The 19,483-nt window shown below is 31.0% G+C and overlaps 1 protein-coding gene and 1 long non-coding RNA gene across 2 annotated transcripts; both read right to left on the bottom strand.

Moving 5' to 3' along the window:
* Positions 1-1,467: 1,467 nt before the first annotated feature.
* Positions 1,468-19,452, bottom strand: LOC127711181 (ras-related protein Rab-34-like). Its single transcript, XM_052217148.1, has 10 exons — positions 19,318-19,452; positions 11,890-12,003; positions 10,971-11,062; positions 10,530-10,595; positions 8,835-8,936; positions 8,217-8,281; positions 7,325-7,452; positions 6,161-6,251; positions 5,777-5,896; positions 1,468-2,342 (listed from the first exon to the last, which is right to left on the bottom strand). Exons 2-10 carry the CDS (start codon positions 11,956-11,958, stop codon positions 2,272-2,274), a joined length of 804 nt encoding a protein of 267 aa, XP_052073108.1. The 5' UTR covers positions 11,959-12,003; positions 19,318-19,452; the 3' UTR covers positions 1,468-2,271.
* LOC127711182 (uncharacterized) lies at positions 3,012-3,661 on the bottom strand. Its single transcript, XR_007986539.1, has 2 exons — positions 3,433-3,661; positions 3,012-3,268 (listed from the first exon to the last, which is right to left on the bottom strand). It is a non-coding gene; the product is annotated as an uncharacterized LOC127711182 (long non-coding RNA).
* Positions 19,453-19,483: the final 31 nt, after the last annotated feature.

Here is a 19,483-nt window from a genome sequence, read left to right as displayed (position 1 = left end):
ACACATTTATTGTACCAGTTTGAATTCAGACTTATTACAGATGAAATTTTTAGGGTAAACATTTTCTTTAGTGCCCGACAGATAAATAAGAATTTTGGATACAAGTTCATTTCAGGAAAAAAAAAAGAAGCAAAGAATGTTCCAGTGGGGTGAACTATCTTTTGAGAAAATTTCATGTCATACTTGTATGAAAATCTGAGAACAAAATTGCTATAAATATAACACAATTATAGCCTCTATCTGCAGTTTTCAGTCTACCGTTGAAAATACAGTTGAACATGTGACTCTTTCTGAACAAATCAAATTAGTTAGATTATACAAAATAATAATATAATGACATATAAAGTCTTTAACATTTGTATATATACAGAGGAATACATCAATATTCTTAAAATTGTTGTATACTGATGTTAAATTGAACACATGCACCTAAGTCCTTGACTATAGTTTTCTTTCTTTGGCAGATTAACAAAATAAAAAAAATACTTCTTTTTTTGTCATACCAATAATATGACATAAAATGCAAAGAGGAAAATGCATGACGAAGACCCTGGAAAACGATTATCATTTTGATATCTGCTAAATACCAATGTTATATATTCATACCCCTCTAACAAGAAATTTTTTTGCATGCACACGTATAAAAAATTGCGGTTTTTATCCGACGCAATCATAGGTTTGAACATTGTTTTCAATTTAGACTTGTATATATATATATATATATATATATATATATATATATTAAATGATGGATCATATAAATATGATACAGTACACTACAAAATATAATATATAACCAGTCTAAAAGGGTACAACATCACCAAAAAATGACAATAAGCGAACAAATGTAATATACATACATTATTGGATCCTTAGACTTTTTTATACTGTAAATTCAGAATTTAATGTGTCTATTTATTATTGCAAACCACTGATAACTGGTAACAATGTGAGATCTAATTAATGTGATTGCAAATATTTTTCGAAAGTAAATCACTACCGAAATTATGAATGCACGTTTTATCATTGTGAACCTGATACTGTTGTATTTTTCACATTAATAAAAAGCATTGCAGTAATTTCTGAATTTACAGAAGTTACCAGAACTATCAATTAAAGTAAATCAAAATTTTAAAAATTCTACAAATTATTTAATACCATAATATGATTTCTATGTCAAAAATTATAAAATTGAGAAATATCAATAAAATTACTAAACAACTACCCAGTGTAAAAAATGCAAATTGAGAGATTCTATATCTCATAGTAATTATGACTAGTTAAAAATGGCAATTATAAACTAATTTGCACTACAGATACCATGGTACCATGTATAGTCAAAGCTTTCCTATTAAGTTAAAGACTGATATACAAATTAGAGTCAATCCATTGAAAATACTGATTCATGAAGAAAATCCATGACTTTAAGTAGACATTTAAAACTAAAAACCTATCGACCAAAAACAGTGATTGAAGATGACTAATGTAATCCAATTCCCATCAGTTAAATTGAAGAGAATCAAACCTCTATAACAAAAACAAGATCAAATGTTTATAAGTGGACACAATAATACACATACTTATTTAATGTTGACCAATATATTCAAGAAACCAAAAATAAATTCTTAACAAACAATTTAACAAAGACCAAATAAGGAATCTACCAATTAAAAATATATGTACACTGTTTGGCATTTTTCAATTAATTAAGTTAATCCTTTACAGGACATTTAATTTAGATGAACTTTATATTCCAGGCTAAAGACACTGTCTAGATAATTTTCAAAAATATGTTATGGAATAATAAGTTAAAACATTAGTTTTAGTGCATTTAATATAATTTCCTGGTGTAAAATCAGTGTTTCCTTTGCATTCACCACAACCATTTATTTTATATATCTTAATACATTAATACAGAAACCATTTATCTATTAACCCTTTTTCTTGAAAAAATCAGTTATAACTGAAGAGTTTTTAAACTGATAGCTGTTGGAAAATGGATCAGGTAAATCTATGGTAAATCTGGAGTTAAGTTTCCTTAGGTAGCTCTCTCACCAAAGCATTTATGATTTCAACATTTAACATTTGTTTAGAAAGCTTCTGCAAAAATGTAAACAAATTTGATAATTTGCAAGTAAAATGTTAACAAATGATTGAACATGTTATCTATAACAGACATTTATATGCCAAAAATATAGAATATAAGATTCTGGTGTTAACTGCAGTTGATATCTGCCTAATGTTATTGATGGCACATGGAAGACAGGGTTTTTACATATCACAGCATTTTCCTAAAGGATTCTTCTTGTTTCTTCTTTCAAATACATTTTCATTGTCAACTTCTGAAAAGAAAGAAATAATAAATAAATGAAACAAAACATTGAATAGTCCATCAAGCAATTACATTTTCAAAATCAATGAACGTATAACAGCACATATTTAAAGTTAGCTTGTCATGTAATCCTGGCCTGACTAAACCCTCTCCTATTGAATCTATGTTAAGGTGATCTCCCTTTGCTGGAAGATAATAAATATATATGTAAGACATTTTTAAGATATAAGTTTTCGGCAAAAAGGAAGTAAAACAATGAAGGAACTGAAAACGTGGCACACAATACGGCATTACCAGATGAAGCTTGGTGCGATATATGAAGAAGCAAGGACTTGTAGTCCCTTAGAACTAGAGGCTCTAAAGAGCCTGTGTCGCTCACCTTGGTCTATGTGCATATTAAACAAAGGACACAGATGGATTCATGACAAAATTGTGTTTTGGTGATGGTGATGTGTTTGTAGATCTTACTTTACTGAACATTCTTGCTGCTTACAATTATCTCTATCTATAATGAACTTGGCCCAGTAGTTACAGTGGAAAATATTTTGTAAATTGTAAAAAATTGACTATAAAGGGCAATAACTCCTTAAGGGGTCAATTGACAATTTTGGTCATGCTGACTTATTTGTAGATCTTACTTTGCTGTACATTATTGCTGTTTACAGTTTATCTCTATCTATAATGAAAGAACCTTAGTGAGCGCGCTCACATACCCCACGTCCCCACATTGTCAGTGGAGAAATAAAATAAGTGTAAGAAAAAAAAATTGTATCAGAAAAAAAAATTGAATCATAATTTCCTGTCAATATGCACATCTACATAGTATGTCCTTATTATCTACACAGTTTCATGAAATTCTGTTGTGTGGTTTGAGAGGAGTTGCGATGACAAAAGGTTGCAGTAGTATATTGGGCAAATAAGTTCAAAGGGGCGTAACTGCTGGAAAAAAAATTGAATCGTAATTTCCTGTTGATATGCACATCTACGTAGTATGTCCTTATTATCTGAAAAGGTTTCATGAAATTCTGTTGTGTGGTTTGAGAGGAGTTGCGATGACAAAAGGTTGCAGTAGTATATTGGGCAAATAAGTTCAAAGGGACTTAACTCCTGGAAAAAAAATTGAATCGTAATTTCCTGTCGATATGCACAACTACATAGTATGTCCTTATTATCTGAAAAGGTTTCATGAAATTCTGTTGTGTGGTTTGAGAGGAGTTGCGATGACAAACTGTTGCAGTAGTACATTAAAGTAAATTAGTTCAAAGGGGCGTAACTCCTAGAAAAAGAATTGAATCGTAATTTCCTGTCGATATGCACAACTACATAGTATGTCCATATTATCTAAAAAGGTTCCGTGAAATTCTGTTGTGTGGTTTGAGAGGAGTTGTGATGACAAGAAACAGGACTGACAGACTGACGGACTGACGGACTGAAGGACAAACAGACGGACGAATGGATGGACGGACGGACGGGTCAAAAACATTATTCCCTCCGCAGCTCGTTGCGTGGGGTATAATAATATTCAAGATAATAACCAAAAGCTGCAAAATTTTCTTAAAATAACCAATTCAGGGGCAGCAACCCAACAACGTGTTGCCTGATTGGTCTGAAAATTTCAGGGCAGATAGATCTTGACCTAATAAACAATTTTATCCTTGTCAAATTTGCTCTAAATGCTTTAGTTTCAGAGATATGAGCCAATAACTGCATTTTACCCTATGTACTATTTTTTAGCTATGTTGGCCATCTTGGTTCGCGGGCGGGGTCATCGGACACATTTTTTAAACTAGATACCCTAATGATGATTGTGGAAAAGTTGGATTAAATTTGTCTTAGTAGTTTCAGAGGAGAAGATTTTGGTAAAAGATTACAAAAATTTACAAAAAATGGTTAAAAATTGATTATAAAGGGCAATAACTCCTTAAGGGGTCAACTGACCATTTTAGTCAAATTGACTTATTTGTAGATCTTACTTTGCTGAACATTATTGTTGTTTACAGTTTATCTCTACCTATAATAATATTCAAGATAATAACCAAAAACGGCAAAATTTCCTTAAAATTACCAATTCAGGGGCAGCAACCCAACAACGGGTTGTCAGATTCATCTGAAAATTTCAGGGCAGATAGATCTTGACCTGATAAACAATTTTACCCCTATGTCAGATTTGCTATAAATGCTTTGGTTTCAGAGATATAAGCCAAAAGCTACATTTTACCCCTATGTTCTATTTTTAGCCATGGCGGCCATCTTGGTTGGTTGGCCGGGTCACCTGACACATTTTTCAAACTAGATACCCCAATGATGATTGTGACCAAGTTTGGTCAAATTTGGCCCAGTAGTTTCAGAGGAGAAGATTTTTGTAAAAGTTTACGGACGACAGACGCAGGACACAGGACGACGGACGCCAAGTGATCAGAAAAGCTCACTTGGCCCTTTGGGCCAGGTGAGCTAAAAATGAAATAAAAAATGTCTTTTTGTTTTTACTTATTCAATTGTTTCAGTTACAATTTTTTCCTATGGCTTTTATCCGAGAGAGTAATTTTCCAATCGATCTTAGCCTTATTTAGGTCATTTAAAGTTGACAAAATTGTTTATTCTCGGATACAAGAGATTTTAGAAAATTTAGATTTCTCTTCATTTTCTTTCATCTCACTCTTTCTTTTCAAAAGAAAATACAAGATTAAAGACTCCAATTGAGTAGTTTTTAGGTGATCACCAACGGAAGTCTTAATCCCCATTTTAAACACATCCAAGCGCATCAGTGTAAATCACCATTAATTGTTTTTGTAAACATTTTAAATACTTTTTCATGAACATTAACAATGTATCACTAATTATTTATAAAATTTTTATAAAAGATAATCTTAGGTTAACACTCGTGGGAATAGCATGTCATAAATCAATACAGTGGTCAGTGACCGGAAATTTAATTACACGTGTATTGTCAGATTAACTCTTCAATCCATTTAAATCCCGGAGGTCATGTTTTGACATATGTGTATTAGTACGAGATAAATAATGAATTTTGAATGCTTTTGTTAACCTTGGGACCGTAAATTTAGTTCGACTCAACCGAAATTTCGACTCATCCAATTTCGACTCATTAGGAGTCGAAATACATACATTTATATGGAACAAAGTTCGGGACCACTTAAAACTTCGACTCATCCGAAATTTCGAGTCAACCGAGTTCGAGAAAACGAGAGTTAACTGTATCAGTTTCTAAAATCTGGTTATAGACTGGACAATTACATGGACATTAACAGACATCAAGATTAATCCAGTAGTTTCCTCAACATGGTTGTGACAACGCATAAATCAGAGACGATAAATAAAACGTTAATGTATTTATCCGATGCTTGATTTTGATCTCTTAAACCTCAGTGATTACCCCAGTATATCATATGGTTTTTGTTATATTTAAAACCTTCCAATACTTACTGATTAAATCATTACCAATCTGTTTGGTAGGTCCAGCACCAGTAGTATCTATCTCTCGTAAAATAGCAGCTTCAAATGTTAATGCTACTGCTCGGAAGAAAAACTCTTTCACATTCTCACCTAAGTAAATAAAAGCTTCCAATTTATTCATTTGTATTTTTTTGTCATTTTATTTTTGATAATTCCCCAAAATAATTCCTAAAAAATGTTGAAAAGATAATAATTTCATTAAATGTTCTTTTTAATACATGTACATTGTACTTTGTTTCTTGGTTAAGTATCAAGTCTAAACTAGTACGTTAAATGCACGTGTCTGTGAGGCAATGAATGATAAATTTTATAACTCAAGGGAAAACTAATTGCAAATCTATTGCATGTAAATACCTGTTTTGGATGAAACAGCCCAAAACTCAGCCCCTAATGAATTAGCTATTTCTACTGCATTCTGTTCAATTGATTCCAAAGCAGCTGGCGACTAGAAAAAAAGAAACATTTATTTCGGTGAATGATTTTCATATTCAACAGAAATTAATTTTTACTATATCATGCTGTGTATTCTAAAATAATAGAACACACAGCAACATTTTGGGTCTGTGACTGAATTAATTTAGTACGTTTATTTTTGGCCTATATTTCTAGTTTTCTTATTGTCATCTGATGAAGTCACACAATAAATTATGTCAACATTTTTCTCTGTTTCTAAAGCTTTCTGTCTGAACCTGTCCTTGTTTTCCTTCTTGATTTCTTGGCACACTTTTACAGATGGATAGATGTCAGACTGGAGCAGAAATCACTTGTCCTTTTGGAGAAGATCGAACCCAAATTTTGTCTTTAGTTTTATTGGGTTACATGTTTGTCACTTGTTACCCCCTTTCTTTCGAATGAAAATGTTGAGATATTGCAATGGGTATGTCTGTCCATATAATTAATAATTCCTTGTTCATTGTAGTGTACCTTCAGCAGTAGCAGGGTTATATATTAATCACTGTGTATATCTGCCTTCATCTATTATTTGCAACTCTCCTAAGCTTCAAATAATTCTTACCATGTAACACATGATGGACCTATTTTGTTTTCAAATTATGTGTTTATCATTGTTAGACTTTTCGGTTTTTTAGTGTGTCTTGGTACCTTCCTACACTCTTGGACATAAATAACTGTTCAATATTGTGGGCAAAGGTTATAAACTAAAATCTCCTTGATAAAAGACGGCAAATTGAAAATAATTCATTCAAAACTGATAAAAGCAATTACTTGATTTAATCTTGAAGATGGAGAAGCTACAAAACAAAAAACAGGTCTCCTTATTTAGTATTATAGATATTGAGTCTTTAAGCTATAAATTTTTCACAGTTTTGTAGGTACATGTATGGTAAAAATAGTGAAAATTAGTTCCCTATCAATATAAACACTTTTACAATAGTATTTTGCCCATTTCATAAAGATATAAATTGAGTATAGATTATGTTTCCAATAGGACCAAACATCACATTGTTTCTTGTTTCTGTTAAGTGGAACAAGTACATATGGACAATATAGATGTCTTACTACTAAATCTTTCTTTGTACCAACAACAAATTTGATGGGATCAGAAGAATTCCCAGCAGCATCATCCATCCAGCGTGCTACATTGGATAATGAAGATTCATCTGACAAATCAAATACAACTATTGTCACTGAAATTATAAAACAAGTCAAAGATCAAAATAGAGAAAAGAAATATCATAACAAAGTGAAAATTATCTGTAGTGTAAACAATTTATCTTTGAACTTTGTTGGTCATTGATTGTTAAAATTATAAGGAACTTGAATATTTTACTTCTGACTTAACACCTGATTGTTAAAATTATTGGTATGAGCTGTGTGTAATTTTAATATTTTTTTCTTAGAAAGTGATTTCTAATATCTCCATTTACTTGTACTTTTAACTGGTTGTAATATCACAAATTTCAGTATAACCATATCATCTTTAAAGCTAGTATTTAAATTAACAATGTTTTTGTGTAATAGTAACCGATTGGTAAAATTATTAGTAATTTCAACATTTTATCATCAATTTTTTTTTTACAAAACATATCAAGTACTTTATTTTGTTGTTTGTTTCAAAAGTAGCATGAAAACAGGCATAATAAGTAATAATAAATTCACAGTATCAAAATGTTTCTGAGGATCCTCATTAAATGCTCAGATGGCAGCCAGATTTTATTGGTGGTGGAAGCCGGAATACCAAGAGAGAAAAACTGAGCTTTAGCAGGAAAATTGGCAATCCTAACCAATGAAAAATTGGAGTGGAAGACACCTGGCCATGACAGGGCTTCTTGATCACAACCTTAGAGTAATCACTGCAGATGAACTACTTAGACTACTCGGCTATCAACGCCCAGTAAAAAGGGAATTGATGACAACATCCCTATCTTGTATCATCTTTTACAATACCTACCATTAGCACCCCTATAATAAGATGCTGCTATACATTTAAATCGTTCTTGTCCTGCTGTGTCCCATCTAAAATAAAAGAATTGTAAATATTTAAGTTATTAAATTATTAAATCAAATTTTTTGAAGTGTAAGTTTTACAAATGTAAAATTCAAGTAAACAAATATAAAATCATCAGTACTAAAACCTATCCATTTCAATGTCTTTTCTCAATATGTAATTTTAGATTAAAGATTTGTACCTTTAAGCCTAAAAAAATTATATGCAAGAACACATGGCTAGGTAAAGTATTTATCATTAACTATTTCAAAAAGTTTAGTGCCTTGATAATGCGAACAGGTTAAAAAACATTGGGAAGCTGGTAAAGGTTACTTCTGGCTTGTTTTATATACCATACTATATGTTTATATACCATACTATATGTTTTTATACCATACTATATGTTTATATACCATACTATATGTTTATATACCATATTATATGAAACAAATTATAGGCTAAATAGCAAACATGATTTTTTTTCATCTTACACACAGTTTACTGTAATTCAGAAATTATTATTTTGCTCTCTTGATTGAAATTTTCCTTGAAAGGTTCACACTTCTATTTATACATACTTACATTTGTAAAGTGAAAGGTACATTTAACAGACTAAATTTTTCTACTTCAAAATCTACACCTATAGTGGCTTTGTAATCTCTGTCAAATACATCATGGCAAAATCTGAAATATAGAAATTTTCCATTCTATGTTTTAAATTTAGTTATTTTGGTCACTTCGTCTTCATGAATATTTCATTATAATGATATGATATACTAGTAGATAAAGTCCAAGGAAATATTTGATTAATTACCTTAGAAAGCAAAGGATTGGGTATGATTTTAACCACCCCTTTATGATCTGAGGTAGTTCAACTTTAACTGACTTACAAACCATAAAATATCCCTGCAAAAAAATTCTTCTATTATTCCATTTTCATGTTACAGCTTACTCGACGTTGTGGTTTTTCCCCTTTACTCACAGCTAGCTTGTTCAACTATATATTTACAGCAAACCTGACATGAACAATGCAGTTTTCTTACTGGATAATGTTCTTTCAACTTAAAACATATTTAAAAATACTCAAAAATATATAAAACATGTAATTAGCCACTTCAATAAGATTAAGTTTATCTAGTACTATTTAGGGCATTGTTAGTTATTGAAATCATAAACTGTTGACCCAGAGATATGTCTCGCCTGTCTGCATAAAATTCAGATAAGGACAATCTGATGGACAGCAACATTGCTAATTAATTCAAAGTCCCTGGACTAACTAGTGGGTAGGGCCTCGAAATGGTTGACAAACTGAGATGTACAGACAGCAATGTAACTTTATAGAAAATATTGTCTATTGTAAGTAGTTCCTATCAAACTAACATAATCAGAAAACTTAACATTGAAAATTGCTTATTAATTCAAAGTCACTGGACCATGACTTAGGGGGCAGGGCCTCGATATAGTCGTCAAACTGATATGTACTGATAGTAATGCAACTTCATACTAAATATCAATGATCTATCACAAGTAGTTCCTATCAAACTAACTTACGCAGAAAACTTAATAATTGTTGATGCCGGAATCAGAGCCGTCGTCATCGCCGGAAAAGCAATCCCTGTCTTGCTTTCCGCAAATTCGTCACAGGCGTGACAAAAACAGCTCAGGTGAATATTTTTTTTAAACCTAAGTCAATTTAGTGTTTATGGCAGGTCTTTGATAGTCTGTTAAATTTATTAATAACTTGTCTAGACTCTGAAGTGCTTTAATGTTAGACATACTGTGGATTCATTTATTTTCGTGGGTACCAATTTTCGTGGATTGCGGAAACCTTGCATATTTCGTGGATATGTGATTTCGTGGTTCTGCAAAAGTCTGGATACAACTTTATAGAAATTTGTATTTCGTTGAACATTTAAATTCGTGGTTCACCTGTACCCACGAAAATTGGTATCCAACGAATAATAATGAATTAACAGTATTTAATAGATAGACACTTGACTGTTGTTAAAGATCCTATGTTTACCTCTTGATTTCTTTTAGTTTTTGTTTCATTTGGTTACTAGGTTATTGATGCATACTCCATCCTTTTATTTATTTTAAGAAATTTCTGACAGTACTTTTTTCAGGTCCATGTGATTTCTATTCTCCCAAAAATTCATATTATGAATCTTGCTATCCATACTTTTATCTTTGAGGATAACTTTTGAAATTTAAAATGCATTAAATCTGTCATTTGAAACAAACAAGGTGTTTAGACTCTTGAATACTGATTTATACCTGTTCACTAGGCTAGTCTTTCCTACTGACACGTCCCCAACTAACACAGCTTTACAAATTTTTAACCTGCAAATAAGTGAAAATAATTTACATATATTCTTTCAAACTGAGACATACAACATAATGACCTATAATCGTTAACTTTTACGTCATTTGGTCTGGTGGAGAGTTGTCTCATTAGCAATCATACCACATCTCTTTCCTTATTTTCATATAAATAAATTTGTCGATGTTGTTAGCGGGAAATGAATCTGATTTTAAAATGTCTTGATAAACAGACAAATAATGAGATGATATTTGATATATTTCCCCCATTGTTTTTAATCATGTAGATTAATCATACAGAAAATATACAAGTTCAGAGTAATTCTTAGTCAATAATTTTAATAGAGTGAGTGACCTTTGTGACCTCTACAATAATTGTGATCATGACATAATTACCCAACTCTGCCTGTCTTGTTATCAGTACATGCAGCCTTGACCTTAGGGTGAAAGTTCATCTTCTGATAAGGTGTAGCATCTGGATGGAAAGCCTGAAAGGGAAGCAATACAAAATATATATATATATATATATATATATAAAACAGATTACTACTAAATTGAATGTTAACAATCAAACATCTGAACAGTACAAAGTCATTACTTTTCTCATTCAATTTTACAGCATAAAAACAGAAATACAGATGTACATATAGTTTCTACCACTTCAATGAGATATAATATTTTTCTCTTTCAAATTTGAAGTGTGGCAATTATAATATTTAAAAAAAATTCATAAAATTTATAATGAATGATAATAATATATTCCAAGTTATTCAGTAATACTGTTTGTTCTCTTGACATTTGTATGTTAAATATGACAAAATATTGATTTCCTTTCACTCTTTTATATGTGAATGTGCATAAATATGTATTATTATTGTTCAACCATCAAAAGTTATCTATTAATGATAGAGGTTGTTTTAATTGTAAAGATAATACAATTGAAGATGAGAAACATGAAATTTTGAGTTGTCCATTATATGCAGATTTACATGCTGTTTTGTCTAGTTATGCTAATTCTTTTTGTCATGATTTGTATAGTATGTCAGGTGACAATAAATTTGTAATTTTATCTAGGGATGAAAATGTTTATGCTTACCCTGCCAAGATCTGCTATGATATTTTGTTGAAAATAAAATATTTATCATTCTTAAAATGTATATTTTTATCATGTTTTATGTTTATTAGTCTCTCATAACTCTTTTTAGAGTGGCTCTTGTTTTATATGTAAATTTATAATTTGTAAATGTTTTGTAAGAGGTGAGACTTAAATAAAAGATACTTATAAAATTTTGTGATGATAAAAGAAAAGACATACCTGTGGGAATTTTGTAACGATTCTATCCTTTGCCACATTTTGTGACATCATTGTCCTTGTTGCAGACATGGTTATTTTCAACTTTAATCAAAGCTTTTTATACTGTATGTTCATCTGAAAAGCCAAATTAACATGTTAAAAGACAGCTTCTTACCCACCCTGATGGGTAATAGAGAGAAAATACGGACATAGAGGTCTCTAAACACAACAGCCTCAATGGAGCTTTTGTTAGTTGAAGCCATATTGGTGTATAAGCGGAAATAAATTTATCGATTTCCTTTAATGATTAACTATCAGACACCATATAAATAGAGTGCCACTATCAATCAATCAATCATTACATAGATATAAAGGCACTGTTATGGATAGGGATTTTATCAAATATACCATTGTGTCATATTTATTGGTAAGAAATAAAGATATGTATATAAGGTTGCTAATTTAATTCCTATTTGTAATAAAATTATCACTTCTAGACTCAGCTAATAGAATCTTGATCGTGTTGATAGTGCAACTGCCTCATTTCAATCAATAACCTCAGTTATAAACTTTATTACTGGATCACTGAGGCTGATTGTCTAAGGAAGCAAGTCGATTCGTACCACGTCAACTCGTACCACTAAAAGTCATCTTGGTCATACCATTGCAAACTCGTACCACCGCAAACTTGGACCATTAAAAATTCGTAAAGGTTCCGCGGAACCCGGTGTCCCGCCTACTTTTGCTGTTAATCGCAGGCTCAACAAAAATGAGGAAAAAAACTAATAAAAATATTCCTCTCTATACTATCTTTTGATTGTAAGTAGCTTCTGTGCAAGTCTGGTAAAAATCCAGGATAGTTTATGAATCTTATAAATGTTTTAAAAACTTAAACTGCAGACTGTATGTAATGTTAACTGGAAGAAAAACTAAGTCCATTTATAAGTAAAATACGGAAAAAATGGAACAAAATTTTAACAAAATTTCCTTCTAGATTCTAGCTTTTGATCATAAACAAGCCTCTGTCCTAGTTTGGTAGATATCCAGGATATTTTAAGAAAGCTTTTAAAATTTTTAAAAACTTTAACCACAGAGTGAATGTAAAGTTAACTGGCAGAAAAGCTAAGTCCATTTATAAGTAAAATACGGAAAAAAAGGATTTTTTTTTTACAAAATTTACTTCTGGATACTATCTTATGATCATAAACAAGCTTCTTTCCAAGTTTGGTAGAAATCCAGGATAGTTTAAGAAAGCTATTAAAATTTCAAAAACTTTAACCACAGAGTGAATGTAATGTTTCCTGGCAGAAAAACTAAGTCCATTTATAAGTAAAATACGGAAAAAATGGATTTTTTTTTTTTTACAAAATTTACTTTTGAATATTATCTTATGATCATAAACAAGCTTCTGTCCAAGTTTGTTAGAAATCCAGGACAGTTTCAGAAAGTTATTAAAATTTCAAAAACTTTAACCACAGAGTGAATATTTGTGGACGCCTCCGATGCCGACGGAATGTAGGATCGCTATGTCTCGCTTTTTTCGACAAAAGTTGAAGGCTTTACAAAAATATACAATATATATGCATTGTTTTTGCAAATCTTTATAAAATATTAGTTGATTTTCCTGAATTTTTTTGAATTTTAGATTGAAAAAATCTAAAATATACGATATACGAATGTTTTATTAATTGCTTTTGCAAATCTTTATAAAAAACTTTTTTTTAAATTTCTTAAAGGAGCATTAGCTACGAGATATAAAAAATAAAATGCTGCACCGAGTGCAGCCTGATACGACCGCAGAGGTTGAACCCTGAACAGTTGGTGCAAGTTTGGACACAATATTCTGTCGTGATACTGTCTGAATTTGGATTGTGATAAACATTTTGACATAATATAGGTTTCTGACACAAACTAAATGTGGTCAAAGATCTTAAGAATTTGAAATGGGTATTAATTTACCTAGTATGGTCTGATATCCAAAATCTAACAACATGGTTAGATTCAGCATATAAAAAAAACACCTAAAATTTTGGACCCTTTAAACCTTAATATGGACTTATTGGAAAACAGGGCCCAAAATAAAAAATCTAAATGCACAATAAGATTCAGTATATCATAGAGCCGCTATAATTTATTTTTTGATGAAATCAAACAAAGTTTAATTTTGGACCCTTTGGACCTCAATGTAGACTAATTTAAAAATGGGGCCCAATATCCAAAATAGTAATACAAGATTAGAACCCCAAAAATTAAAGACTTTTAATTAATCCCACTGAAGTTAGTTAAAAGATTTGTATTTATTTTCAAGATTTCTTGCTATTCCACAATACTGTGCTATTGTGCAATACTGTGCTGTTGCACAATACTTATATAATAATTTACACATCCTGTTTAGTGTGTATCTACTGCCATATCAGTATTTGTTGCTTATATAAATCAGAAATAATCAATGTAAAAAAGGAAATTTTTTGTCCCCCCCAAGATTTTTTTTTGAAAAATCTTGAAGAAAAAAGTATGACCCCCCTCCCAAAAAAAATTGAAAAATAAAATTTTGAAGAAAAAAAATATGAACCCCCCCCAAAAAAAATTTGAAACCCACTTTTATGCCCCTAATTCCTGAACGTTTGGGGCAATTACCCCAAAACTCAATCCCAGCCTTTCCTTTCTTGTATGGACACTTGTGGTACAATTTCAGAGAGATCCATACACTTACACACTAGTTATTGTCCAGAAATTAGAAAAATGCTTGTTTTTGGCCCCTAATTCCTAAACTGTTGGTACCATAACCCCCTTAATCAATCCCAACCTTCCTTTTGTGGTATTGAACCTTCTGGGAAAATTTCATAGAGATCCATTCACTTAAACTAAAGTTATTGTCCGGAAACCAAATGTGTCTTCAGACGACGACGACATCATAGCATTATAGGAACTCAAATTTTTTGCAGTTGTATAAAAATTAGAATATGATTTTTTTTGTTCAATCATTAATGAAAGTGAAATGATAATTCGCTTTTAGCAGCCAGTTTAGTTCAATTTTGTCAAAATAAGCTAAGAAACATCGCTGATGAATTATTCATTTGTAAGTGAATAATTCGTCCTCATTGAATCCGTATTCATGTGACTTTCAATTTAATCCATTAGCTAGAGATTGGTTATTCATGTATTAGTCGTGTTCATCCATTAAAAGGAAAAGAATGTCAAAATTGAAAGTGAAACAAAAGTAAACAATTTCGTTGACTGATTCGATCCCCAAAAAATCATTCTTATACAGGTAAAAACGATGATTAACTTATTTTTTCAACCTATAACATGAAATCAAACAGACCTAGAAAAGTCCAATTACACGAGGTCGCTACCTATTTATGTTTATGTTTATATCCGATTATGTGACCGTCTGCAGTCTTAGGAGGTCATCTCGATGGTTAATTAGATGGCGTCTAGATTAAAATACACACAAAATGTTGATATATAGTATTGAGTCTATGCATTGTTAATTGTTTATTTCAGACTTATTGTAATTTGGATATAAGTTTTAGTATGTTATAAATCAAATATGAGAATTTGAGTCAATTCGGTGAACATGAATTTGACAGCTAATGCCCTTTTAATTACTAGTATCATAGACTTGTATTGCATTTTGTATCATTACTTTATATACTTACCATTCTAATTAATAAATTAAATTCCTTTGATTGTGTGATTATACCTGTAGTCATCAATCAACTTGTTTAATCCAATTATTGAATTATGATTGGTGTTATATAATTTATTTAAGTTTTAACGTGTAACACATGCAAAGTTTATGGTAGGTGATCAAAATAGTGTTTTCCTTTTTTTTGTAAGTCATTTATCCATCTTATGATTATACATGTACATAACCATATCCAAATGACTGATCATTTAACCATAGGGGAATTTTCACCAGGACAAAACCCTGTGTGTTGTATAAAAAATCATTTCATTCCTTCATTTTGTGGTGAGGAAAAGGGAATAGACTGATGTTTATTAATTTCATTATAGAATAACCAGTTTTATCATTAATTGTCATTTGGAACAATTCTAATAATAAGCCTGGCTTCTCTTAGACAAGAATGATCACAATTTAGTTGTGGTCCTATTAATGGGTCTTATCTGGTTATTTTTGTATCTGATGCACAAATGATAAGCTGATTTGGTATTTTCGTCGTTTAAGTTATCAATTATTACATCTTTAATTAAATAATACTTCAAAATGATAAAAGAAAGTTACCTGAAGATAGCATTTCTTTGCTAATTGCTTACATTGAAATGGACTTCATTTATAAAATTTCTAACATCTAAGGACCAAAATCGGATATCTTTTCGTATAACAGTTACTTTTTCAATAGAAAATATGCTAAGAATGAATTGTTTTCATTTGGTAAAGAGGTATTTATTGTCAAGCCCTCAATCATGAGCCAATGATGAAGGGTATTTCAAAAGTTACAGATGGTTTTTAACAGGGTAGCACCTGTCTCATATTAAGGTATGTAGGTTTTTTTCAGAGACAAGTGCCTGTGTGTTGCTCAAAACAAACTCCAGTCAAGGGAATTACTGAAATAAGTGATTTATAAATCACTCATTTAAGTAGCAAAAATTAGAAATTCTGTGATTTTGTAGTTTTACCAAAATTTTAATCATACATGTACAGGTTTAGATTATATCTAATTATTAGTAAAATTGAAACAAATGAACCTTTTGCTTCTTTTAAGTAGCAAGGTTTATGCCTTTGATGCAATCATTCATCTGTTAATTCTATATTTGTTGAAAAAAATGCTATAATGAAGGCTTTACATAATGAACTGACATGACCGCTCATCCTATAAACATAGATGTTGGTTCTGATAATTTTAGCAACATAATTAGTCCCTGGATCATTTGTATTATATATTTAAAGCTACAATAAAATTGAATTATTTAGTCTAGTGATTTATTTGTACTACTTAAATAGGTAATTATTATAGAAAGACAACTCTTACTTCCAGCATTTCTGGAAAAATGTTACTTGAATCAGTGATTTAAGAAATCACTCATTTAAGTAATTCCCCTGACTGATGGACACTGCCATGTTATAAGTCATATGATTTTCTGCAAATTTGTATAACTGATTACCAAAAAGAATAATGAGGCAGTCTGCACAAAAATCTTTTCCAGCTACTAGTCTGAAGACCAATATTCTGACATTTTTCTTATGTGTTTCAACAAATTTTGCAAATACTTACTAGTCCGAATACAACTTTTTATGTCATAGTCTAGTCTAGTCTGTAGCATTAAACTATTGACTAAAGGTGCAGACTTATGAGGACAAACATTTAAATTTTTTTCCTTTCGAGGGAGTCTAGAGCTTAAACAACATACTATTTTATGGCAAACAAAATGAGTTCTCTGGGTAAACTCAACTCAGATCAATCAAGCAGATTTGTGTACATGTATCTGTACAAAGATTAGTAATAAACTGACTTTGTAAATTCATTGTTTTTAGGTATAAATTATTATGTTTTAATCACTAAAAATTATGTTGGGAATTTTTTTTTTTACAATAAATGTTTATATAGGGACAAAGTCCCGAATTACAGTAAGAAAATAAAAAAATTGAAGAAAAAAAAAAAAAAAAAAAACTTATGAACTTAAAATCAGTAACTTTTTTTGTCTAACTTTTTTAGTTCCCCGCATTTGCACATAAATCTCTTTCTTTCTTCCGGTCTCGTTTGTCACGAGACTTTGAGAAAAATATATACTGTTTCCTGCAAATTTGTTGTTTTTGATTACCGAAAGAATACTGCCAGTTAAACAATTAAAATAAATTCCTTACATTTTAAAATGAGTCTGGAGCTTATTCAACATAAGATTTTATAGCAAACAAAATGTGTTCTCTTGACATGTAAGAAACTTACCTGATCTGACAGATCAACTTCAGATTTCAGTATCTGATAAGAATAACAAGCCGACTTGGTATCTTCATTGTTTAAAGATATAAATTATAACAATTTTATTTTAAAAATTCTTTGATATGAAACATAAACTGTTAACACAGAGATATGTCTCGCCTATTTGTTATTTTAATAATGCATATGTTGAAATTAAAATAGCAATACTTTAACATGTAAGTTATGCAAATATTCAAAGTCAATGAACCATGACTGAAGGTACAGGGCTAAACAATGGAAATCAGATGTGCCAATGCTAATACAACTGCATACCAAGTACCATTGACTTATCATAAGTCATTCCCTTTAAACAAATCTAAACACAACCAATAACTTGTAAACTATGTAAAAGTTTCAAAGTCAATGAACCATAATGAGGGGGTGGGGTTATATAATTTTCATTGAAATGAAACTTGCAAATGCCAATACATTTGCATACAAAATATCATTGGCTTAACATTAGTGGTTCACCTTAAACGGACCTAATCACAAACTAATACATATGTAAACTAAGCAAAAGTTTCAAAGTCAATAGACCATGACTGATGGGGCGGAGCCAAATATTCTCCATGGAAATGAGATGTGCTAATGCTTATACAACTGCAATTAACATTGGCGTACCACTAACGGTCCCCCTTAAACTAACCTAATCACAAACTTATACATAAAAACTAAGCAAAAGTTTCAGAGTCAATAGACCATGACCAAGGGGGCCAGACTAAACAATCTCCATGGAAATGAGATATGCCAATGCTTATACAACTGCATACCAAATATCATTGACCTACCACTTGTGGTTCATCATAAACTGACATAATCACAAACTAATACATGTAAACTAAGCAAAGTTTAGAAGTAAATAGACCATGACTGAGGGGGCAGGGCCAAATAATCTCCATGGTAATGGGATGTGCCAATGCTGATACAACTGCATACCAAATATCATTGACCTACCACTAGTGGTTCACCATAAACTAGACCTAATCACAAACTAATACATTGTTGACGCCGACGCCGGAAACAGCATACCTATGTTTCGCTTTTTGACAACGTCAAGGCGAGACAAAAAAACCTTTACCTGAATGGTGATAGCGTTTCTTTGTTTACATTAAAAATGATGTCACAACTAAAATCCCTAACAACAGGACCAACATCGGAAACGTTTCAGTATTACCGTTTCTGTTTCAACAGATTCTGAAGTTAAAATATGGTTGAATTCCGAAAATAAATTATAGGGACTTCGTCCTCTTTCAAAGGTAACACCTGCCTCATATTAACTTTAAATATGTAAATCTGCTGTTAATGGGATATCGTCAAGTATTCTAAAGGTTTGCTGACTTCGACCCCTTTCACAGGTAACACATGCCTCATATTACATTTTTGTTAAGCTGTGAACCATTTGACATTTTGAAAGTGAAAGAAAAGGAATAGACGTTGTAGCTGTTTGAATGAGCGTTTACTTTGAGGTCAGCAATTTGAAAATAGAATTTCCGGGTTTTCTCACCACGAAATGAATTAAGCTTGTGTGTTCTTAAAGCGTCCTATTTGACCCTGTATAATTTGTTCATGTAGATTGTCTTCTGATTCAGTCTTTAAATTTCCGGAAGTGCAACTATGTACGCGAAAATTTTGCAATGTTTCTAGACGTTTCTTGCTCAACAATAAAAAGT

The sequence above is a fragment of the Mytilus californianus genome, unplaced genomic scaffold (assembly GCF_021869535.1).
Source record: "Mytilus californianus isolate M0D057914Y unplaced genomic scaffold, xbMytCali1.0.p SCAF_8, whole genome shotgun sequence".
NCBI classification, from domain to species: domain Eukaryota; kingdom Metazoa; phylum Mollusca; class Bivalvia; order Mytilida; family Mytilidae; genus Mytilus; species Mytilus californianus.
The sequence above is the reverse complement of the archived record's forward strand: the minus strand, read 5'-3'. Positions and strand labels throughout refer to the sequence as shown.